Source organism: Centropristis striata, chromosome 14 (assembly GCF_030273125.1).
Source record: "Centropristis striata isolate RG_2023a ecotype Rhode Island chromosome 14, C.striata_1.0, whole genome shotgun sequence".
Lineage (NCBI taxonomy): Eukaryota > Metazoa > Chordata > Actinopteri > Perciformes > Serranidae > Centropristis > Centropristis striata.
The window spans coordinates 755,344-781,921 of record NC_081530.1 but is presented as its reverse complement, the minus strand read 5'-3'; the positions used below and the strand labels follow the sequence as shown (position 1 = coordinate 781,921).

The 26,578-nt window shown below is 39.1% G+C and overlaps 1 protein-coding gene across 1 annotated transcript in view; it reads right to left on the bottom strand.

Moving 5' to 3' along the window:
• The window catches only part of adgrb2 (adhesion G protein-coupled receptor B2), a 290,118-nt gene that overhangs the window by 72,203 nt on the left and 191,337 nt on the right, over positions 1–26,578 (bottom strand). Inside the window, exon 17 of the mRNA XM_059350350.1 lies at positions 10,261–10,387. Within this exon, the coding sequence (XP_059206333.1) occupies positions 10,261–10,387 (127 nt within the window). The remainder of the gene's footprint in view (positions 1–10,260; positions 10,388–26,578) is intronic.

Here is a 26,578-nt window from a genome sequence, read left to right as displayed (position 1 = left end):
TAATTTCATAACGTAGAAGGATGCTAAAAAAGAGGACAAGAAAAAAAAAAAAAAGGAGACACCTACACAAACAGACACACAAATACAACACATCAGGCCTGAGGATACAGTGTCACACAAATGCCCTGCTCTAAATAGGTAGAGTGGTATTACGCTGCAGTTGGCTGGGGTACCGGGATGTGTTTTATGTGTGAGAGGAGAGGAAAGCACAGAGAGAGAGAGAGAGAGAGAGAGAGAGAGAGAGAGAGAGAGAGAGAGAGTAGAGATTAGAAAGAGTGTGCTAAGGCTCTGCTGTATATGGCCAGGCTCCCCTGGGCAGCTTGGCTACCATGTGATGGAGAAGATAGCTATTTTCAGCTCAGGAAGTTTAACCTACTTATCTCCTCTCACTGACACTCCTCCTCCCTCCACTCCTACCTATCCTCCTCCTCCTCCCTCCCCTCCTCTGCCTCTCTGTGTCTCCCATTCTCCTCCTCTCCCTCCCTACCTTCAGCTCTCACTCACTCCTCAGCAGTCACTGTCTACAATCCTCCTCTTTCACTCAATGTCCACCTGTCCCTAACTACCCATTTACTCCCATTTCCTTCTCTATTGGAAGGAAATTACACCACATTTTTTTCCTGAGTAGTTCTGCAAATGCATTTTCTTTATGAGTACAGGAAGGCTTAAATATTCTATAAAACCCATTTCTGTGAGGAAATAATATGATGTTTGCTTGTGGGCAGAGCTTAGCTGGAGGCAGAATAATTCCCTGGACCAATAGCCAATGCTGCCTTGAAAGCTTTTGTTGGCTTGCTTTTTTAACAATGACTACAGAAAATACAAGTTTTTCTGAATATTTACATGTACAATCACAAGTGTCCCTTGATAAAGTTATCATCTAGATCGCCTCAAAGGATGGATGATTTAAAATGCTAGACGCTAGCTGAAATAGAGCGATATTTACACCTACAAACCAAGCTTAAAAAGACACTCTGCTCTGTGAGGATGTACTTACAGCAGCACTTTTAACCAGAAGTTAATGTCGATATTCTAACATCCTCTCAATGACAATATATTCTGGTGTTAAGCAGGTGTTTACTGCTTTCATTTAGCGTGCTAGCATGCTAACATTTGCGAATTAGCAGTAAACACTAAGGAGAGCTACTCTGATGTCTGATTTAATTTGTTTTTCAAGCGCTAGACAAACTCAAATCTTCTTGGTTAAAGCTGCTATTATTATCATTATTATATAATCAATGTGGATCAAATAACCACGTGTATGTGAAAGGATTCACACAGACTTCCTGTGAGCTCTTTGAATCGTTCAAGCCTATTCTTTTTTGTTTTACAGTCCATAACTTCATTGTTTTGGTTCGCTCTTGCTTAGATGAGCTGCTGGTTTTTGGAAAAAATCTCTAAACACACAGGTTGTATTCTACCTGTTCAGCACCAGACACGTGACAGGCTAGCAAGGTTAGCAAGTAGCTACTACGGGAATGAAGCAGCTAAAGCTAGCCAGTTATTCCTGGAACTAGTTGTTTGACAGCAAAACAGAGCTATAAAGAGAGTGAGGATTGGAAACTACATTCATCAGGTGGCCAGAAACACGACTTCATATCGGCTCTATGTTTTCATAAGCAACTGTTAGCTAATACATTAGCCGATGAACTCAAATAGGTGATCATTTCTTTAACAAAAGTTCCCAGGAAATGGGACGTCAACACTGTTGACCCATCCGCCCAGGCCAACCTCTTTCTTAAAGGGTTTTATAGATTTATATCAGAGGACCATAGAGACTCTTGTCAGGAAAAGATAGAAGTCATGTAGGTTGTTTCAGCAATATGATCACACAACTATTCCAGTTGCTTCTGTTAAGGCCAGGCTCAGACTTCTATATGAGACAGCTGTTTGTATTTAATGCATACAGTCGTGGGTAATCATCATCACTCTTGGAGTCAGGTATTTTTGCATCGGGTCTCATAGTCCCACATAGGCTGTGAAAATGCAAATGAAAAGCTGAATTATTCCTGAAAAGATGGCATTTTCAGACTCAACAGTCATATGCTCCTTTGGTCCCCACACAGGTACAGTTACACACCAGCAGCAGACCACTGAAGGATGTAAAACTCCACATCCTGCTAATCTACTGTTCCTGCTATTCACTCGTCTGTTTTGCTGTCATGGCACAAGGTAAATACTGGCTGTGATATGTTTCAACTAAATCAATTGTGCAAAGCCTCCAGGCTTTAACTTGACAGGCTGGATTCTGTGGCCTCAAGACAAACTGGAAGTCTGCCGTCAGCGTGTGACAACCTGGAGAGCTGACACAGAGACTTAAAATGTAAAGTCATCATATCAAGTGCTGGCCTTCTCCTGTTTTTTTTTTTTACATACTATATGTGTTTTGCACTGCTGGTTGAGGCAAAATTCTAAATTAAACCCTGAAGCACCAATATTCACTTCCACTCACAGATACACTAGAACAGCTATCTCATTTAAATCAAGAGGACACCAAAAAGACAGTTTACCCTCCATTACTAGCTTTGAACACAATTTGTATTTCACTTAGCAAGAAAATATGAAATTAAATCAGAGTCAAAACTTTTCTTGACCCCCTGAGCATAACTGGAAATAGCAATTCTTGGACTGTATCAAAAACGCCAGTGCAGCCAAAACAACCCTTTCTACTAAGTTTTAAAAAATCTAATTAGCCAGCAAATGTGTCACACCCACGCTCAGCCATTATGCATGTTGAGCCAGGGAAACCACACTAAATCACTTCACCTGTTTACTCTCTTACCGTCTCCCTTGTCACTAACTAACCTTCAATTAATGCGATGAGGGATCCAAAGATTCTAATGTGATTCCACGCAGGGTCCCCTCATAAATTTTAGCAACCCTCATCTTTTAATTACAGTTGACAAGTGCAACATATTTGCATACTGTAACCTTGTAGTGTTGCTCCATCTAGGGCAGGCCTTGTTTTCCTTCTTCACGGAGTCTCTGGTTAAGTTATAATAAGTTAAAATATGAGCTGCCATCTTGTAGCGCCTCAATCATCCCCATTGTCCTTACACAGTCAAATCAGGCACTTTGGCCATTAATTCTAAATAATAGACTTAGCTGTGAGATATTTTTATTCTGATTAGGTGCCGGTGAGTGCTAATGACAGCGGCGGAAACAGACTCAAGTAGACCCAATCATTTCATGAGAATGACTGGGCCAAGAGCAGTTAGCCTGGCAGGTAAAAGAAGCAGCGAGGAATCCTTTACAGCAGAAGCAGAGATCACTTCACAAATTGTTCCTGCTTTGATGCAGTAATTGCTTTATAAATGAGTTATGGAAATGCAGAAGCCATCTCCTCTCCTCCTAGCCGATGTGTCGCTGTGTGTGTGTGTGTGTGTGTGTGTGTGTGTGTGTGTGTCCTCATCCCCACTGACTGGATCAAGGTCTCAGCTGCTGTTTGAACCACTCACCTTCTCGCTTGCATTTCTGGTTACCTGCTTAGGCGAGCACAAGCCATGAATCCTATTGTAACCATGAAAACAAGTTGGAGAGAGGGGCTTGAAAACTTTGGTTCATTCCCATGGCAATGCAACTGGGACAGCAGTCTTATGTGCTGACAGAACCGAACTGAAGAGCAATGGTGGTTGTAAGAGGGGGGGGGGGGGGGGGGGGGGGTAGACGCCCCTTCCAACCTAATAGTCCGGCGGCTTAGGACCAGATTTGAGAAGAAAGGGGACACGCCGGACAAAAAAGCACCAAGTTTTTTCCACATGCTCTCTATGACCATAGGTTTCAATTTTTGGTAGGAGCCACTTCATCAAGATTGCGGATCGGAGGTGGCACCCATATAAAATCTATGAGAACCAGTATATCTTCCAAGCCACTTAAAAGGTCAATCTTGGTGTCACAAAATACATTTTCTGGGTCAAAGAATCATTTAAAGCTCTTGAGAATATCAGAAGGTTATTACTTTTGCCAACAATACTTTATTTGGTTCATTTTGACAATATATGATAATATCTACACCATTGTAGATTATGCACAACATATTTTTGCAACGCACATCGCAAGCATTCCAGCAGACAACAAGGTAAGTAACGCTTGTCCTTCACTATTAACGGAGCCAACTTTGTGCATGCTACCAGAAAGGCTGAGGCAATTAACTGACAACTAATAGAACCTTTCGATGGAATCTTTGTCACTAGGGCAACGACTTGGCCCTAGCAACCTTTTGGTGGGTCAGCTGGGTCAGCAACGTCAAACATCAAGAGCTAGGACAACTCGGTCTGATTATAACAAGATCTCGGTCATTACTGTCTTTAAGTGGCATTTTAAAGCTGAAACTAAAGACCTGAGGAATCTGTTAACCAACCATGTTGGGATGTCTTACCGGGAAGGGGGCTAAACAAAGCTTTGTTGGCAACATTTTGGTGAGGTTAAACCTAAAGGGGTCCCTTGACCTCTCTTCTAAAGAGATTTTCATTCAAGACATCTGGATGAAAATTGGTTCTACTTTATGCCAATCCAATGCAGTTTGGGGGGGAACATAGTGCAAAAAGTGTTTTTGCAGCTACTGTATTTGAATATTTATGGAGGGTCCCTAAACAGTCCATTTATTGCCTTAATTGGATCACTTGAAGGCTAGGACTCTTGTAGATTTAATGAGCCAAGCTGTATTCATGTGATGATGTTAGTCCCCAGTCCCTATTAGTAATTTCATTGTAATTTCAAATTTTTTAAACTATAAAATGACCTGTTGTGACCTCTAGGATAATCACAGCCTCAGGAAACTTAATAAGGGGCCATTCAGAGATTGTTTGGCTGGATTGCTCACCACCCAATGTCCAAAGAATGCTATTTTTACACAAGGTCTGGGAGACTCAATGTGGTATTTTAGAGGAAATATTTATATTTTTTTCAATCAGTTCTTGAGTGTTCCAAAATGGTTATTTTACGTTAAATCTGTGTAACAAGTGGTATCAACCACAACAACCTATAGACATAACTGAGCATTGGATTGGCCATTGCATCTTTGTGATGGCTATTTGTTTTTATATGAGCTAAAGCAGAGAGAGCTGGTGAACCCTTCGCTCTAACACGTCTCCCAGCTGCTGCTGCTAGAGGTATAACTCACTTGATTAACTTGAGGCACAAAAATGTTAAACTGACTTTTATAAAGGCAATACCTCCTTCAACTCCAAATCCCATGATCCCTATGAGCACTGCAGAGGCAATGAGTCCAGACATATCCGTAGGGTTTGTGTTCCCACTGCAGTCATTTTGGGAATTAAGTGGCTTGGTTTATTGTATGGCTTCATGACCTCACTCAATCAACTCTCTCTCTCTCTCTCTGTGTCTCTCTCTCTCTCTCTCTCTCAGTCACCTCTGTCTTGTGTCTGATAGTGAAGGTCTCTCTATACACACACAGCCCAAAAACACACATATACACACACACGGAAATCTCAGAGGCTATAGAAAGTAAACAGGATTAACTGGCTATCCCTCGCTCCACTGTAAACGGCCTGTAATGGCAGCACTGCTTCTAAATCCCTCCATCTCTTTCTCTCCCCCTCCCTCCCTCCCTTTTCTATTAAACATGGAGGTTAATCCTCCACCCCCCTTGTCCCTAGCGCCGTGGCCCAGGATAAGCTGTCAGAGCTGGGCTGCTGATACTCAGCTCTGCTCCAACAGCCACACAGCCTGGACACAGCATACGTGAGTGTGTGTTTGACAGTCTACGTGAGCATTTTTGTGGGTGTGTGTGCAAGGTTGTATAGGAGTGCAAACATCCATACCTAGTTGTCTGTGTTTGCATGTCTGGATGTGCCTGGGGTTTTGTATTTGTTGCCAAATTCAATCTGTCGCTCCGTCCTCTTTCATAGAATCCAATCTCCGCTGGAATAAAAAGCTCACTCTGGAGGACCCTAACGCAACAAAGTGCACTCAACGCTGGCCACAACAGCTCCTGACTGAGAGCCAGGGGCACAAACACACTGACCCATAGCTCCCGGTCCTCAGCACTGGGTCTAATGGTGGAACCAGGGGGCTCAGTGATGAATCACTAATGACTAACGCACTCTTCACAGATATCACAAATGTCAAAAAAGTCAATGTGTTTTCCCTCCTAGCCCTCTTTCACTAAAACACAGCCGACCTGCTTGCTGTGGAAAAAGCACAAGTCAATATTGGTCAGTTGGAAGAGGAGTCACAGGAAGCAGAAATAGCCGTTGAAATGACCCACTCAGCTTATGGGGCACAGCCAGCGTGTTTTTCCATATAATGGGAATTAATGTTTCCCCGAGTTCAGTAATAGCTTCCAGACCCCTGTGAAGTAATTCAAGCTTTGAGGGACAAAATAATGAATAACTGTAGTTACTCACCTGAAGGCCATCACCTTATTGTGACCCTCTTTATACTTAATATAAAAGAAGAAAGGCGGGGGAATATCCAGGGGAAGAGGGAAAGGGAATAGAATAATAAGTCCTACAATAAGGTGGAGTGATCCCTGGACTAAAACGCTAACTGAATATTGGAGGTTTGTATCATCAAGATAAAAAGTATATTCAGCACCTTAAGAATAGACAGGCCATCCTAAATTTAAAGGTGCAATTACTGTCACCCTCCCAGCTGTATCGCTGGTTACACAAGCATGCTGCAACATGCTTATCCACAGTTGGATGGATTAAATGACTTGATCCGTCCAAGTCAAAGATCAAGGCACTTGGAAAACCCCTAAAAGTTGTGACATCTTTAACTTTTTGGAAACCTTTAGCCAAATATATCCGTGTGATCTATCTTACGAGTACAAGAACAATCCCGATTACAGAAGATTTGGGAAGCGGTCACTCTAAAATGTATTTGAAACAGAATGCAATCATTTTGAAATCTGAATTTGATACATTTTGTTTCTGTTTCATACAGTGTCTGAACTACTTTGGAATCAGGGTTGTACCTTCTGTTCACATGGATTGGCAGCACTATAACATGCTCAATTAAAAAAAAAAATATGTCATTACATTTACAAGAGCGGGACGTTTGGAGTCCTTGTAAAACAGAAAATATCTACAACCGGCACATGAAACGTTTTACTAACTGACTACTCATTTATTTGATCAAGCAAAATTCATTGAAGAAGACAGAATGCTCAATTTAAAAAGAATATCTTGAGATAGACCAACCCTTATCATAAAAAATGGAAAGAGTTGTGGATCTGGAGGAGCTAATTCATTCCTGGCACCTTTGGTTTTTGGACTGAAGGTCCCATTCATTTCCTCTGGACAATGTTAAGCGATTCCAAGTTGGGAAACTTCCATGGCTTAGATGGGCACGAAGAAGGCAAGGGAGAACCCATTAAAAGTTGGAGTGGCTCCGAATCACAGGGTGGATACACAAATGATTTATGTTAACATTGTAGGGTTGGGCATGGCCTGCCATCTCTCAGTGCCCTTTTAGTTTAACCCATTGAAGCCTGACAAGAGGATACATCGTTTTGTAGTATTTGTATAAGCTTTCAAATACTTTTTGAATTTAATTTCTATCTGCTACAGAGGCTGAAAAATCTATTATTTAGTAGAAGCATTGACACTCCTGTTGAATTTCCAGAAAAACTTCAGGTTTTAGGGGCTTATTTTAAAATCGCCCAGAGGTTTTATAGCCGTTTTAGGTCTACATGGGTTAAGAGGAAAAAAAACGCATATGACCTTCAAAATTCAAATCCAAACAAGTCCCAATGCATTGACATCTATAGAAGCTCTAACTTTCCATCCCCCCAAAAAAGGGGTGTGGTCTTAGGGTTTATCAGAGTACCAGTATGTGCTGGTCTGACCTACACTGTAAAAATGTTTGTAGAAATTACAGTCATACATTGTCAAACTTCATGAGAAATAGGGCGTACATTTGAAAATTGCGTATCACCGTAGTAGACACTCTTAATTACCGTAAATCAAAGAATAGCACAAAACTTTAACTTTTACTGTCATACACTGTAGGAAACACACAGTTTTGCTGTAAAAATATAACATTTTTATGTTAAGTTATTTACATAAAGATATTTACATTTAAATTTACAGTAGAAAACCCACTCACTGTATTTTTTACGGTGAAGTTCTGGCAACCACAGCTGCCGGTATTTGACCGTACATTTGACAGATTATTTTTTACAGTGTACCCATGGAGGCCAAGGCTCATCTCCAGCCATCCACCCAAGCCCAACTAATGGAAAGAAAGCCAAACAAAGCTGAAATAATGAAAAATACAATATAAACGTAAAGGATCATTATATTTCCTGGGTGTTTCTATATTGAGAAAAAATCTAAATCAGTATTTAATTGCAGAACCAGCCGATCCATTTTCTCTGCTCTGAGTAACGCCAACGCATAGTTTAGACTCTAGACCCCGTTTTCATATTTAATGCAGAGGATATGTAAGGACAGAGACATCGCTAACGTTAATGTAGCAGCAGAGAGTAAACGCACAGCACCACTGAGAGCTATACGGAGACAATGTTTTAAACTGAAAGGTTATGCAGGGATAGATGTCCACACAGGCCCACAGCTCTTTATCTCAGAGACACTGCTTGTTAATGTATTACTACTTAGCGTGTCTCTTTCTCTTTTTCTTTGTCCCTCTCTTTTAGTTCTCCCTGCCAGCTGAGACCAGACTGCCTTTTCTGTTTGGTTGAACATTTCCTTCCCAAAATCCTCCATTCGTCACAATCACTTTCCATTTCTGTGACACCTGGAGTTCCCCTCCAGTGCTTACTTGGGATCTGCTTGGCCAGCTCCATTTTCTAACCATTAAATGAGAGCAAATCATAAAATAAAAAAAATCCCATAGATTAAAGTGTGTGACAACAAACGCCATCCTTATTAGTTAATGCTATCTTTGTGGGAATTAGGGGCAAGCAGGCACGGAGACAAATTATCAGCCGAAGCTAAAGGGAACATTTTGAGACCACAGCAGCCGAGTGACAACAACAACTGGAAGTGTTAACAAGGTGAAAAGGAAGGTGAAAGAAAAAGAGGGGAGAGGGAAAAGCCAATAAGGAGACACATCAAAGGCGAAAATGTCGAAGAAGAAAAAAGGGAGCGTGAGTGGTGTGAAATAAATGGGTGACAATGTTGGATTTTACACAATTAATGAATTAGGGTCTGCTGGATGAAGAGAGGAAGGTGAACTAAGTGCTGTCAGGTCTTTGGATGTCCATTAGCACTAATACAGGAGAATGGGTCAATGTATCAGAACAGACATTACCCTGAACTGCTAAAACGCCTTCTTTAATCATGTCAAACACACACTGAGAACTATTTATAGGAGCTGCAGGTTTATGAGCTGCAGGCACAATCACACACAGACACAATAAAAATCTCTCTGTTGACGCCTCGTCTCACTCCCATCACATGGAAGGAGCTTTCTGAACACCCTGACCTTTGCCAAGTTTACAAAAAAAGTTGCATAACATGGACTAACAAGTCACTGTCGATCAACATATAATTAGACAGGCGAAGATGCGCTAATCAAAACAGCTCCTTTTAGCGTGACAGTGGTTCAGATTGACAGCTCAGTCAAGGAAAGATGCTAAGACAACTATATAAAGAGAATAAATGACAGCCATAACAGCCTGTTGTATTTTACAGTGAAGTGACAGGGACGCTGTTTAAACTCCTGCAGTAAGTCAGCTGGCTGACCTGGCTCCTGCTAGTAGCTGCTTTTTGGCCCCCCAAGCCCCTTAGAGCAGTAGTTCTCAACCTTTTTGAGTCGCGACCCCCAATTTAACATGCATGTTGTCCGCGACCCCCGCTCACTTTATATTTTATTGTTACTTTTAATCTAAGTCCTTTGCTATCAGTTTAAAGGTCCATTCTGACCTCCTGAGTGTGGAACAGTCAGCTTCAAGCCAGAGACTCCTTGGAAAGTAATAACTTGATATTTTGGGATTGATCAGAAAAGACACAAAATTACCCAAAAAAGAATCAAATTGACCACAAAATGACAAAAAAAAGGAAACAAAATGACCAAAAAAAGACACAAAAGGACCAAAAAAAGACACAAAAGGACCAAAAAAAGACACAAAAGGACCAAAAAAAGACATTAAATGACCAAAAAGACTACAGCACATTAACACATGAACACTTTAACACAGTGGAGACAGAGCTGGCTTCCAAAATGATTTGGCGACCCCCAGAAATCATCTCGCGACCCCAATTGGGGTCCAAACCCCAAGGTTGAGAATAGCTGCCTTAGAGTGCAGGAGGACATGCAGAGGTGACTCACCGGGCCTTCAGCTTGCTGCGCTAACACGGCGTAGGTGGATATCCTGCTGCACAGGCATTTGGTGTGGACAGTGGTTGAGGCGAGCGTTTGGCAGCCTTCGGTGCCCCAGTTCTCAGCGCCAGCTTCCCTGGAGGGGGGGAGAGAGGGGAGAAGGGGGGAGGGGGGGACAGAAACAGTAACTGTGAGACAGAAACATCACACATTGGTAGGAAGTTCCCACTCAAAGACAGGGTGAAAGAGGAAGGAAAGTTTCAAAGGGTAGACCTCACCCAGCTCCTCCATTCCCTCCATAGGTTTAATATGCACACTGAAGGCTCCTCTAGCTGCTGCCATTACAAACCAATGTCACCCCACTGGTTCTCTCCGTGTTTAGCACCCTAAACACTTTCTTTCTCATCTTTACTCTTTTTTTTTCGATCTCCCTTTTCTTGGAAGAAAACCCAAAGAGACTTGAGGCCTTGAAAAGGAATAAAAAAGGGTTGCATCAGCTACCAGTTAACAAAGACCAGAGCAGATTAAATAGTGGATGGGGGGTTTATTCCGCACTAAATGGTCAATTGCAGTGACACGCAACAACTTACTGGGCAACAGAGAGCCCAGAATCTCATACAATAGAAGCTTGTACACTTTATTACCCGACATCTTTCACCTCTTTCCTTTATTCACCCCTCCTTCCCACTTCCCACTTCCCTCTAAATGCCCTCAATAAAAGGTTGAGTGCGGAGGTCGATCAATAAGATTCCAACTGGACTAATTACCCTGGCAGCTCACACTAGACATTAACCTTATGTTTAACCCTGAATACTCTTCTATTCCAGGCAGCGGAGACAGATGGAAACATTGCGGGAGACAGAGCAGATACAGTTGTGTCCTGATGGGCCAATAAGGCCAATAACTCTATGACTGATGGGTCACCAGGCGGCAACAACACAACTTTTTATCAACCAACTTCTCTCAGCGAGTCTCACACGTTCTATGGAAACACACTATTTTCCCAATGTAGGTTGTTTTACGACTGATAAAATCTCAGTAGATTCTAAATGAATAACACTTCAATATGTTTTTAATGTTGATTTTTGAATACGTAAAGGTATATGCAGGTTTTTCCTAAAACACAATGTATAGATTTATTAAAAAGTCATCACTTATGACCCTGTGCTGCCCCTTTAAGAGCGTCAGGAGTTGTTCACATGTCGCTGCTGCACTGTTTTGTTCCTGCAGGCTTACAGGACTTCATGTTCACTCAACCTTCATTTTTCTTCCTGCTGTACTTTGAAGGGACATAAGTCTGTAAGTATTGTTGATGTGTAACTGACTTGTTATGGTGTCCCGTTTATTATAATTTGTCCGATGCTAATGCGCTAGCCGGTCAATTGGATTTTCCATTGTATGTTAGCATTGAGCTAAGTGCTAACTTGGTGTATATTTATGAATGTATGTGAAATAGACAAAACGGAAGTCTGACATACCTTTTTTATTTGTGTATTGCAGTTTTACAGCTATTCTCAGTAAAGCATCAAAAACCAGAAGACTCTGTGGTGTTTTATTGAGGAACTGTTTATCTATCTGCCAAGTTAGAAGTCGGCCATTCTTGCAAGGGCAGAATAGACTCACTAGAAGTGTGTGGTGGTGGCGTTGCCCTCCAAAATGTATGCTGTCTTTTATTTCATTTGCTGTGTTTGGGAAGTTTTTCGGTGTCACCCTTTTAGCACAAAGCTGCAAAAATTGTGTAGCCAGCACTGGAAAAAAGGCGGAAAAAAGGTCAGTTTAAATCTATGAAAATAGTGGATATACAGTAGTTGCAAAAAAGAAAACAACGGGTGGCCAGGATCGAATATTTGAATAATTCCTGCATAGTGTGCCTTTAATGATATGGTGAAATACTATGCCTATTTTCAAGGGCTTTAAAAGGGCAAAACAGAAGCCATATACTCTTTATATTAAACCAAACTGAAACTAAAAGCAAACTTCTGAAATTGTTGTATCAGGTATATCAGGAAGCAAGCAAGCTAATCTGTGGAAAATTGTGGTTTAGCAGTCCAAATAGAGCTCATCTCACAAATGTCTGCCAAAAATGAAAGCTTTTTGCAAGGCGGAAAAGTCATTTTGTCAGGATGTGTAGGTAGCGGAGTGGCACAACAACTTGACCATTAAAGACCTGGCTTCAATTTCAAGCAAGGGAGCCATGAAAGCAACATAAGTGGAAGCATCATGATAGGAAGCAACAGAGAAATCATGTTGCTGTATAACAGGAAAAGGGTGATCTAAAGCAGCTCACCTGAAAGTCTGGACAAGAAATACTCTCATATGTGGGAAATGTTGCTTTAAAGAGAATGTGTCTGTAATATCCAGCAGGAGGATTCTGTGGATTTATCTGCTTTTATAACTATTTCAGTTGGACATGTGTAGGTTTAAATCACCAATTGTTATTTATACAACAATTGCTTGTATAAATAACGTAGAATAATGTATAATTTTAAATATTCTTGAAGAAAGTTATTTGTTTTTATAAAGCTTCTTTTACATAGTCATATTGGTGCACAATCCAAATAATAAAGATTCCAGATAAAAATATAATCACCATATTGATCATCAAATTGGTGTTCTGTGAATTCTAAAATTGGTAGCCTCAAAAATCCCATGTTGGTCGAGCCTATAAAAAAATGATGTGACTATTGTTGTTAATTTTTTCTAACGATATGTTAATCCTGCTCTACAGTGTTTGCTGGGAACATATCTCGGTCATTATTTTGATAAAGCAGTTCTTTATGGCTATAACAATGATATATATATATATATATATATTTTAATTCCAAGACATTTTTAACTTTCACAACTTTTGTGCTTTTATTTTGAAGGTTAGCTGTCTTATTTTGGTATTACCTGCCAGCAATTAATCAAAAATCAGGCACATTAACACATATGATGAATTGTCTCTGTACCTTGACGAAAAAATGAATAACTTAATATGCAAATAAATGGTTAAAAGGTAGAAGAACCAGCAGCAGTGACAACATGTTAACCACATAACAGTTCAACGCATCACTCAGGCTGTATTCTTCACTTTTAATGTTTTCATAAAAGGAATATGGATTTGTTCATTTCCTTTTTTCCCATTTAAAGATCTAAACATCAGAAAGGATCAAATGTGATCCTATAGCAGGAAACACAGTGTACATTGTTCTTTTATCACAAAGGCTCTAGTGCAGAACTTAATTAGCTCTCAGGCTAATAGCAATAAGCACCCTCAACAGCACGCAGAGAGAAAATGTAATAAAGTCCACATATGTACTTCCAATGTAACAATTATAATGTGCATAATATTTACAATCAGCAGACCACTCAATACACAGAAACTACATGGGCTTTGTCAATATGGAATATTATATATCAGAGCAGGGAAGGCTTTTCCCTTATGAGAAATGATAAGCTCGCTTGTTGTTTTTTGTATTTACAGTATATCAAGACAGATAAACAGATTAATGTCTAAAGAAAGATAACAACATCCTTTGTGTGTATAACCTAACAATAATATAAAATCATTGAGTTGTCCTATAGTCGGGGCCATTGCTTCTATTACTGAGATACACACTATGTTTATCTGTCAACTAGTAAAAATATCACATATTATGGTCTTTTCCATCATTTCCATCATCTGGCACAATGTCTTTACCAACACAAATACACAATAAACAACTCAGGCAGCAGGTGACGACTCCAGATATGAAGATATTTAATGGAATATAATGCACGAAGGCTCTCAGGCATTCAGTATCGCATTTCCCAATACTAAATATGTATTTTCCTGTATTTATGAGGTGCATCTGAATGAACCATGAAGTCTGGACAAGTTCAATGAAGCAGACAGCTTCATTGACAGCATGACATTTCATATTATTATGAAGCAGAGGTGGCACATTGCTGATATGAAAACATGTAAAGGTGAAACACTGCAGTTTATTGATGGCTATTATCATATCATATTATCATATGGAGAGCTCAGAGGAGAGTACCGGCAGCTTGTAAGCAGTGCTGCTGCACAAGAAAAGGTCAGAGAACACCAAAGCTTCACATGTAGAATATGTGAGCACTTCAAGCATTCATTTAGCTTTTTTATTTTATTTATTCAGTTTGAGGCTTGTGTTTTGTTATAGTTTTCGTTTTCAAAATTTAGAATATGTACATTTTTGGTTAAGTTAGATTTTTAAGTGAAGTTATTACACCGACTAATAAACTATTTTTTTTCTTACATTTAACTTTAAGAATATTAAGAATATGTTTTACATTTGAAACAGGCTATTTTGATTTTAAAAATTGCATACTGTCACTTTAACCCTTTATCAGGCGAAGAACTATATTTGGTAACTTCAGGTAATATTTCGAGAAAAAAGTTGCAAATTTACTAGATTAAAGTGGCAAATCTACAAGAAAAAAAGTTGCAGATTTGAGAGATTTAAAGTGGGAAATCTGTGCGAAAAAAGTCGCAGATTTACGAGAAAAAAGTGGGAAAAAAGCAACTTTTTTCTCCCAGATTCACAACTTTAAATCTCATAAATCTGCACATTTTTTTTCTCGATTTGCCACTTTAATCTTGTAAACTTTTTTCTCAAAATATTATTTTCGTATGTTTTTTTTACACATTCTGGCTGTATGTAACATCCTCCAATATTCTCTAGGGTTGAAATTTGGAATTTGCAAGTATTTCAATGAGTGCCCTATTAAGGGTTAAAGTGGTGAATCTGGGAGAAAAAATTTGCCACTATTTCAGTTGGACATGGACGTGTAGGTTTAAATCACCAATTGTTATTTATACAACAATTGCTTGTATAAATAACGTAGAATAATGTATAATTTTAAATATTCTTGAAGAAAGTTATTTGTTTTTATAAAGCAGCTTCTTTTACATAGTCATATTGGTGCACAATCCAAATAATAAAGATTCCAGATAAAAATATAATCACCATATTGATCACCAAATTGGTGTTCTGTGAATTCTAAAATTGGTAGCCTCAAAAATCCCATGTTGGTCGAGCCTATAAAAAAATGATGTGACTATTGATGTTAATTTTTTCTAACGATATGTTAATCCTGCTCTACAGTGTTTGCTGGGAACATATCTCGGTCATTATTTTGATAAAGCAGTTCTTTATGGCAATAACAATGATATATTTTTTTTAAATTCCAAGACATTTTGAACTTTCACAACTTTTGTGCTTTTATTTTGAAGGTTAGCTGTCTTATTTTGGTATTACCTGCCAGCAATTAATCAAAAATCAGGCACATTAACACATATGATGAATTGTCTCTGTACCTTGACGAAAAAATGAATAACTTAATATGCAAATAAACGGTTAAAAGGTAGAAGAACCAGCAGCAGTGACAACATGTTAACCACATAACAGTTCAACGCATCACTCAACACGAAGCTCTGACAGACACTCACACATGATCAGTGTGACACTAAATGACAAGAATGAATCAACGTTAATTCTCAAAAGGTATACCTGAACATGAAACACACACACACACACACACACACACACAGCGACACTCAATTCATAATGTCAGTAATGAGATGTGAGTACAATTCCCTGATGATCATCATCTGCACGGTGACACTTCAAAGACTGAAGATGGGAAAACGAGTCTCAGCAGCCTGGAGACAGCTTGACAGGCAGCAGCATGCTGAATGAGAGGATGTGTGCACTTGTTACCTTTCATGAGGAAATCCTCCAAAGTGTGTACACTTTTTGAGGTATTTTTGCTTCAGTTTTTGGGTTACATTTACATTTCTTATTTTCAAAAAACCACATGTGGGATCCCGCGAGGTTACTGGCACCCATAAATAGAAAACATGTGAGTTCTGTGTGTGAACTCCCAAGATATGTCAAGTAAAGTATTTACAAATGGCTTTGCTCACACCAGGAAAGCACAGCCATATGTACTCTGACTACACATGCATTAATGATCATGTGTTACATGTGCAAATGTTGCATACTGAATTATGCATGTGGGTATTGTACGGTAGATGCACATGTGAAAGAATGCACGCCGGTTCTTTACTGAGACAAACCGTCTAAACATGCAACAAGGACATTCACGTATCAAGTATTCTATGGCCGTGTGGCAGCTGAGAGGAAGTCAGGGTAATGAGAAAGTGTCTGACAGCTCACAGCAGGGGCAACACCAACACACACACACACACACACACACACACACACACACACACATTATCTGTGACCTCTTTGGTTCGGCTGCTGAGTTTCAAGCTTAACTGACCCTCATCTAGCTGGATTTGATTGTTGTTATTGATGTGTTTCAGATAAAAAGCCAGTTTTGTTTCACAAAAGTTTGACTAAGCTCTGATCTTTGTCCACTGCAGCTACTAGCGCCCCGCTGGGCTCACAGCACTGTTCAACTATCAGCTGGTGAGAAAAGATTAAAAGGATGTGGCTTTTGTTTAGCTTTTGGTATAAACACCTGAATGAGCCGCGCTGACTGCTCTCATCATGGGAAACAGGTAGCAGATGGACCAACAGGTGTACGTTGCTCTATAGTTGCTTTATAGACTATGGATTCTAAATGTATTCTGCAAAGACACCAACCTGGCATTACTCAAACAAATGCTGGGGTGGTAAATACACTTGATGCCATCATGGCGATAATCGATACATCTGTTGTTTGGTCTTGACTTTGATAAAGAATAAAGTTTGATTTAAAGGATGTTAGAGTTGGCTGCATTCTGGCAGGTAGTTATTCCCTGCCCTATTATTAATATACTACTATTATTATTATATCGGCCTTATTTATTATTATTACTATTATTATTATATATTATATATCATATTATTTTACTTATAATTACTTTATTTATATTTTTCATTTTATTTTTATATTGTTTATTATCTATTATTACATATTATATTATATATATTATATACTGTACTATTATTATTATTATTATATACCGTCTAGTCACTATAGCATTGTTGCATCATATCACCAGTTTAATTATTACCATCATCTTACCAACCATCCTACCAACCGATGTTCTTTTTTTAACTTCTTAAGTGTCCTTGTTCTATTCTGTGTTTTTTTCTATTGTTGTTTTTATTCATGCTACCTCAGTAGACAACCGAATTTCCCTTCGGGGATGAATAAAGTAATCTATCTATCTATCTATCTGTCTATCTATCTATCTATCTATCTATCTATCTATCTATCTATCTATCTATCTATCTATCTATCTATTCCTCAGTGTACAGTAAGATTACAGTTTGCCGTGATCAGCCTCACCATAACAAAGAGTTTATGGCCATGCTAGCCCTTGAAACACTTTAAGGTGAGGTAAATTAACAAAGTTAAAAAGCATTAATAACAAATGTTGGAGGAACTGTGGCATGGTCGGCGACCATACTCAAATATTTTGGGACTGCCCGAAAGTACAAACATTTTGGAAAAATTTCAAAGAAGAACTGGAAAAAAATTTGGCAGTAGAACTTCCAATGGATTCTTTGTTATTTTTATTAGATGTGTTTCCTGACCACCTGTTTACCACAGAACAATGTTATATATTACACATTTTGTTGATGATTGCAAGAAAAATAATTACTATAAATTGGATGAAGAAAGACCCCCCATGATCACTCAGTGGTTAGTGGTAAAACATGTCTACGTGATGGAATATATGACCAATTACAGCTAAAAGAACCTGTTTTTATGAGAAGGTGGGCCCCAGTTACAGACTATATTGCTTAAGACTCTTATACGCTATTATTATCTAAATTATCCCTTTTTATTTATTTATTTTTTATTTTATTTCTTTGGAATACAGCACCAGATAAAATATGTGTAATACCCTTTACAGTGCCATTTGTGTGACAGAAGAGACCCAATCTCAAGATGTTTTGATTTGTTTTCCTTTGTGATGTTAATTGTCTGTAAATGTGCATAAAGGCAATAAAGTTAAAAAAAAAAAAAGCATTCATTTCAGACATAACTTCCAGCAATTGGACACACAAATATTACAACTATTTGGCTTCCATAATTGATCGAAACCAAAGGAAAGTTTACGGCTATCTAAATGTACACAGGGCCATGAATAATTGCTGCCGCTATCGTGATTGACAGGTCGCCGTTGTAGCGACTTGTCAATCATAAGGTAGCCATGCCCATCTATTTAAACTGAATGGGTCCATAATTTATAACTTTTTTATAATTAAAAAATGAACATCATGCTCTATGGAAGAACAATTGAAAGGAGTAATTGAAACCATTAACTCAAGTTATAAGTAGGGTCATTTTCTCATAGCTTTCTATACAGTTAGAGTCAAAACCTGCTGACTATTACAAAGACGGTAGGTTTAAGGCACTTCCACCTTAGCTTCACTTCTGAAGCCTGGAGAGTCTTTCATACAGTCTATGGTCCTCAAGCAAAATATTGGACGAATTAAACTTTTGACCTGACAAGTGCAATAGATGAAAAGATGCTGGATATAACAATTCTCTCTTCTGGAATAAATGCTCATGCCAAAGTTAATGGCATTCCACCCAGTAGCTGTGGAGACATTTCATTCTACATCCCTACTGTCACATTGTTAGCATGTCTTACAGAAAGACGCTGTGCTTGTGATGAGCCCAACAGCGCTAAAACAACATTTCTCTCCAGTGTGCTAAAACATGTATATTGGCACTTGCAGTAACTTATTACAAGTTGTTCCCTAAATGCTTGTAGAATGATGTTGCAGCTGTTACGAAAAATAGGAAAAATACTTCCCGAACAACAGCGTAAATTGACCTTTTATGTCTACTGAGAATAAATTGGCACCAACCCTTGACTGAAAGGGCAGAGCTATGAAAGCCAATTGCACCCCGTTAAGAAACAAAAAAGGTTACACATGCTTTGAATCCTTAAAAACTGAAGGGCTTGGTGCAGGATTTGAGCTGTTTGGAGGTAAAGTCAGAGAAAAATCCATCCCTCCATCTGCCGAGCACAAAGAATTGTGATGTGTTGCCAATGTGTCTCATCCCACCTTTTATCACAGAGATGACATAACGTCTCTCAGGTAAAGTGACTTCAAGCCTTATGTTACAGCAGCTCATGTGCTGAACCTAAGAAATTGTCACCACTAAGCATTTGAACTTGTTTTACATGAGGAAATGTTGTTCTACACAGCTGTCATTGATGTAATAAGGATTAACATTATCAGCTAATTTCAGCTGCTGGCAAACGCTGTCACAACTGATTTATGAGATGACCGTAGCCATAAAAAATAGTTTAGTGGTAAAAACTGCACAGCTTGTATCCATTGCTGATTCCTGGCATCAAGTCTGTGTGTGTTTGTGTCATCAGTGGTCAGAAGCGCAGACAAGCAAAGCAATACACAGGACAAAAAACAACAACAAAAAAAAGGGGAGCGATAAGAGAAACAGCAATAAATGCTAAGAGATGAAGAAAGCATTGAGGGATGACCAAAGAATTTCACACAAAGATGGAAATCAATAGCATGTAAATCACTAAACTTATCCTCATTACACAGAGAAGACTTTCAAGTCAAATTGCTGTGAAGTCTTGAGAAGATAATGGGAATAGGTTCAATATTCAATGCATATTGTGAAGTCATTGAGCAAATTGTCACAGATAGTGTATAGTCTGATGTTTTAACCCCTTTAGCATTCTAATGTTGCAGCTGTTTTCTACAAAGTAAGTGCTCGCCATCCAATCGCTGAAAAATGCAATTAACAATTGCAGAAATCTCCAAAGATTTCCAACCTCAATGACAGAATAGACAGTTGTCAATATCACCTACACTGCAAAAAAGCCAACTTGTATTTTTTGGCCTAAAACAGTGATTTAATTTGGTAAAACTTGGAATTATAAATTATTGACATTTAGGGCAATAATGTAAGTTAGCACAACAAAGGAAGCCAGTTGTCTGCTCAAAAACAAGTTGGTGAGTTGTTGTTACTTATATCTTTAAGTTGGGGTTCACAACAAGGGACAATAGTTCTGATAACTCTTATTTCTTTGTTGGGAAATTCGGTCATTAGCGAAAGCTAGCGGCTAACTGATGCTAGCGGCTAACTGATGCTAGCGGCGCTGCTTGTTACAGCTACAAGAGTAGCCATTAGCGTATCAATGCTAACTCAAAATTGTGTTCGCAACATTAGCTAACATTCATAGCTGCGTTACAATCGTGCCAGAGAAATTCAGAGTTGAGCAAACTCAAAAACAAAACTTAAAATATTTAGTTTAATTGTCCAACTTTTGTTGCCTTGAAATTTTGAGTTCACCCATCTTTTCTTTTTTTGCAGAGTATAACACACATGAGGGTTTGTTAAAATGAGAGTTTCTCCACACACGGTGTCGTCATTAGCGTCATAATACACACACGAATGTACAAATGGCTGTAGTTTCTGTGAGTTCAGACTACAACCTCTGACCTTGGTTTAGGGCAAAAACTTTCCTGTTGAGGCTTTATAAAATACAGTTTAAACAGTAAATAAAACCACTTGGTAAGTGGGGTAGTTACCATGGTGATGTGAGCCATGTAAGTTGCGTAAAAAAGTAATTGACTTTTGTTTTCACGTGAACACAAACCACATTCTCCTGGGTGAAAGTCTGCCATTTGTTCCACCCATTGGATTTCTGTATTGTGGTATTTTGAAGTGATTTTTGACATGAATCAACCCAAAAATTGTTGCAACAACTTACAGGCCATAACTGAGTATGGAAACTGCCTTCATTTCCCCCCATAATGTTCTAAACGCTAATACACTGATCATTTTATGACTAGAACTTCAGACAGTGCTGAGCTGCATCTAAAATTAATCTTTAGGTTCCAATTTTTCAGATGATGAACAGCCCTTCTATGTAACCTGCTATCTCCCCCTAAAAATCCCCCATCCACCCCTACTCCTTCAGTTCATTTAAACCCACATGCTTGTACGTCATCATTTACTCACTAAATCTGTTTCCATTGCTCTTTGTTTGGATGGTTGAATGGTTGAAACAATGCACCAACTTTTCCACCTCAGCCACTTTCCACTTTCGCAATTTTTCTTTTAAATTTTCAGCATTTCCACTTGTTTTTTTCCTCACAAATTGAATATGCATATAAAAACAGATGGATGGGAACACACCTGTTGTGTAAAACAGAGAGGAGCTGGTGCTCAGAGACAAAGAGAGTTAATGAGTCATAGACAGAATGACTCTTGTTGGAGTGGAGAGATTTTAAGGATCATCAAGGTAAGAGGCCTCTAGTTGACACAATGACAACGGGTTAAAACTCCTCGCTGTACGTCAACAGTGATGGCGCCCTGAGGTGCACCAACAACCTGCTGTTTGGGCGAGTATGTGCATTTGAATTGTTTTTATACTTTTAATTTTTTTCTACATCATTAAGCACCAATAGACACACATGAAGTACTTTAAGGGTCCACTCGTCCACCCACACAGGTGTTTTCACTCAGTCTGCCTGATTAGACCCTTACATTGTGGTTGATTGACATCTCCCAATTAGGGCGGGACAACTTACAGCTTTCTGATTGTCATTGGGGCTTTTAGTCTGGTTTCTACTGACATTTTGCCATGTCACAATAAAAGCAAAAAAGTGTAAAACAAATCAAATTAATGATTGCTGAATTAATTCAGTTTCAGTGTCCTGGTCAGGGGTAGACAGGAGAAGAGTATATTTACTTTAGTAGTGTACTTAAGTACATTTTTCTAGTATCTGTACTCTCCTTTAGTATAATTTAATTTATTTTGAGACTGCTGAATAAATAATAACTGCTTAAATACATTTGAAAGACAAATATTGCACTTTTCACTCCACTTCATTTCTACAAAGATTTCAAAGTAGTTGCTCCTTTGAAGGATAGCTTTGAAGTCAGTCGATGATTTTCTCTTTTCTTTCCTGAAATGTGAACGGCCATACACCTGATGTTAAGCAGGCACTGAGGGTGAATTATTAAAGATTCTAGTAACAATAAGCACCAACAGTACCTGCTCTTTCATTTCTGTTATTTGGTTTAAAACGTTTTGGTGCAATTAATTATCTGTACTCAGGTACAATAACTCACAAATAAAAAAATTGGACTGAATGACACTCACTTGTTTTGGAGTAACATTTGAGCAGGAGTATTTATACCTTGACTCCAGTAATTGAGTAGTGTACTTTGTCCAACCGATCCTGGTATATTATTATTCCCAGTGTCATGACATGAAAAGAATGGAGCCCTTGTTAATGATTTTAGTAACACTTGTGCTTTTTCTATACTGTGAAAAAGTCCAAAAAAGGCCTGTTAACTTCATAACTAACAAGATCTCCAACCTAAACATTCACGGTTGTAGAAAAAAGGCTGCAGTTTCTGTTAATTTAGGCTACAAAACCACTGGCCTATAGGTTTAGGGCAAAAACTTCCTGGTATGGTTATAAAAGATTAGTTTAAACAGTAAACTAATGTACAGTATGTAACAGTAAACTAATGTATGTAATCGCCGGCAGTGAAGTAGTTACACAGGTGACGTTAGCCACGGAAGACGTGAAAAAAACATGATTCACAAACCGCGAGCTACGTTAATTATATAAAAACATGTTTTTTTCCTGGCTGAAAGTCCGCCATTTAAATTCCACAATACGAGCCTATGAGCCGAACGCCTTATATAGTCGTTTTTGAGGGGAGACTTGTCTCTCACTTCACCATCTAATCACAAAGCGTCCTTTTCCATTGTCACATTGTGTATTTTAATGTGGACCAAACTAAAGATCCTGTTGATGACTCACTATAAGGCACTGGATGACCTTGCTTGTCCTCAGCTTCATTTCTGCTCTCCTCTTTCCTCTCCATCACTCCGATCCTCAAATCACGGCCTTTATCCTTCCCCAGCTACTATTACAACACAAAAGCTTTGCTCTTTTAGCCCCAGCAATCAGATTTGCTGAATCATTGGAATGTTTTCACAGCTTCTAAAAACCCGTCTTTATAGACAAGCCTTTTTATAGACATCCATCTCTGTCTTATGTTTGGGTTCCTTTTATTTGGGTTATTTTGATGAGTTTTTATTGCTCTATATCTTTTTCGTGTGTGTGTGTGTGTGTGTGTGAAGAACTTTGTAACTTTGGTTTAAAAAGTGCCACATAAATAGGGCTTTACTTCAGTGGTGGACTCAGGCTTTTGGTGGGGCAGGGGCAATATAAATAAAAAAGGGCACCTGCTGCAAGCTATGGGAAATTGAGAAAATGTAAAAGCAAAACATCTCTTCCAGCTGATGGAATCTATTCCGGTAGACGTTACACCCCGACCTCCAGGGAGCCAGAATACACATCCACCAGAGGCAGCGTGCTTTGGCCTTTTACTCTCAATACAGCTAGAAAGAAGTGAAGCAAATCTCCACATGACACAAATCATCTGTACTTACTCAACCCTTCATAGCACCTATTATGCACGACTGACCAGCCCGCATTTATACAGCACCCGCCACAATCTAGTCCCGTTTCCATTACCCTGTTTGCATTCCAGTGGATGTGTGTGTAAATGTATTTGACCCAGATAATAACTCTGTAGGAAGTAAGCCTTCCTCTCTTCCACTGACTGATGTAAAGACAGCTTTTACAACCGCAAGAACATGCTGCGAGATTATCTGAGGCTTGCTGGGATGTTTATGTGCCAGACTGTACAGCTTACGTTTTTAAATGCTATCCTTGTTGCGGTAACTGTAGCATGAAATATTAATTAACATGTGTTATGGAATGATTCAGGGGAAATATCTCACTGCAATACATTCATCACTATTGTGGCTGTATCTATATGAACAGTGCTAGAAGGGGAAAAATAAGTTCCTGTATTCTCCTTATTCACATGTGTATCAGCAGGGGTTGGCCAATTGTTATGCGCCGATTTGTGCCTTTCTGCTTCGATTTATGGTGGGAAAATACAAAATTCAGGTGCCAGGTAGATATTCAAGGTATAAACTGAAAGAAAAGAAAATGCAGTAAGCCTCTGGGCAATTCTGTGATGTTTTGTATTGCATTTAAATATGTATTCTCCTGTTTTTAGGAGGTGCGCCCGAATGCACCACGAAGTCCCCAGTTCTTAAACGGTTGACAAAAATACAACTTACCCAAAACAAAAGAAAGAAAGTAAGACATAAGGAACAAAGGCCTGTGTGTACATTGTATGTTACTGCAGAAGGCAACTTAGCTACTGTTTACGGCTTCACATGTCCCACTGAGATAGTTTATTAAATACACTCGAGTTAGAAAAAGGAACAACATATATATGTAACAAGCAGGTAAATCCACAGAATCTTCTTGCTGGATATCATAAACTAAACAGGACAGGACACAGTATGAAGACGGTGTGTTAGTCTTTTAGAAAAAAGCAAAATGCACAAAGGTGTGCTCTCTTAAAGGGGCAGTACGCAATTTTCAAACAACAAAGAAAATAACCTGTTGCAGATGTAAAACACATTATTAACATTCTCAAATTTAAATGTATCAAAAATATTATTCAGTGAAATTAGTTCACTTAATAATCTAACTTCAAATATTGTAACTCAAAATAAAATAAAATAATTAGAAAACTATAACAAAACACAAGCTTATCTTTGTCTCAAACATATTATATGTATTATCCTGTAACAGCAAAACTGTTTCATGCATTCTCACTCCGTTCACCTCACTTTAGGGCAGACTCTGCCTGAGTAAACACTATATATAAGCTGTTAATATGGTTTAATAATATGGATTCTATGACTTAGTGACTGATTGACGTCCTGACATTGTTCAAGCTGCTCTTTCTCAAAGTGGAGCGAGATCGACAACTGTTTGTTTGTTTTTGCTGAGTCATGTAACTGTAAAGTCATGACATTTCATTCAATTATGAAATAAATGTATAAAGGTGAAACACTGCAGTTTATTTATGGTCATTATAAAGAGCTTGATATATAAAAGTCAGGGGAAATAAAAACAGGACAGCTTGTAAGAACTGCTAGTGCCCAGAAAAAACAGTCACTTATTTCTAGTTGACTTCCTAGAATGGTTTTTAATAGAAACACGTGGTCTGCTCTTGCTTAATCCTCCTCGTCTTTCTCTTGGCTCATGTCATGTAAGTGTGTCACACAAACCCTACTTCACGCTTCTTCTCTGACTCTCGTGCGAGCGGGATGCTTTGTCATTGACCTCACTGCCCCAATCTGCTCTCTGGCGTGGCCATGGGCTAATTTATAAGCTTCTTTGCCAGGATTATCTTTCTTCCTGGTGTGCAAGCTAGTGAGGAACAGAGGAAAGCAGAGATACAGGTTTTCGGCCACAGCCATAAATGGCCTGTCGTCCTGACTGCCTGCACTCTGTGTTAAAACGGGACATGCAGCTGAAGACGGTGACTCCTGCTGGAAATGTATTATTAATCCTGGGTTTTTTGTACTATTGCAACCCAACATTTTCACATTACATCTAATAGAAAATGTGGTGGGTTTCTCTGAAACTGAGCATCTTGTCAGGGGCTCAAAGAGGACTGTTCAGGCCCAGGGGACGGCTCACAGAGCGCTATACTCTCAGCCCTACTTCCAGCTGCACAAGAGAAAAGAGGATAACGTGTGTAAACAAGATAAGCATAAGGCAAATACTGCACCTGGCTTTAACGTTTAACATCTTGCAGGAGTGTAATTGCAATGCAGGGAATCTTTATAAAACATCCACAAAAAACATCTTAAGGGGGGTAAAGAAGCTACTTACCTACCGGTTCTCAAACTGTCCAGCAGTGAATGTATTCCAGCTTACAGCAGAGAGCCTTCTTCTTTATTCTAATCTAAACTTCTAATCACGACTAATGCAAAACATCATCTTGTCCCATGGCAGACAGCATGACTTCTAAAGGCTCTCCCTATCTCTGGAGTAAGATAGAGTGCATCATCCCACTCCCACTGGTCACATGGTGACACAATCAATAAAAATAAAGCATGAAGAAGAAAATAAACAACTAACAATCCTAACCTGCTCTACATAACCTCATCACCCAAACTAAAAAACTTTTCCTAACAGCAGGCCGCCTACACGTATCCACCAAGTCCAGCAGCAGAAAGAAATCTTATCTAAAGTTCAGATTTTAGCTACTTGATCGCAACATGAAACAGCTACTTAAAGCTCTAAAAGTAGCCGAGTGTCCTGGACAAGAACGAGCGCTGACGATCGAAGCCACCACGCTAAGACGCTCTCGGAGGACTGAGGTGGTGGTTTGGATCCTGGTCCACGTCTGTGACGCCCAACGGAGGCAGAGCCTCATAAGCCTACTGGCCCACTCCCTCTTGCCGTGCTGA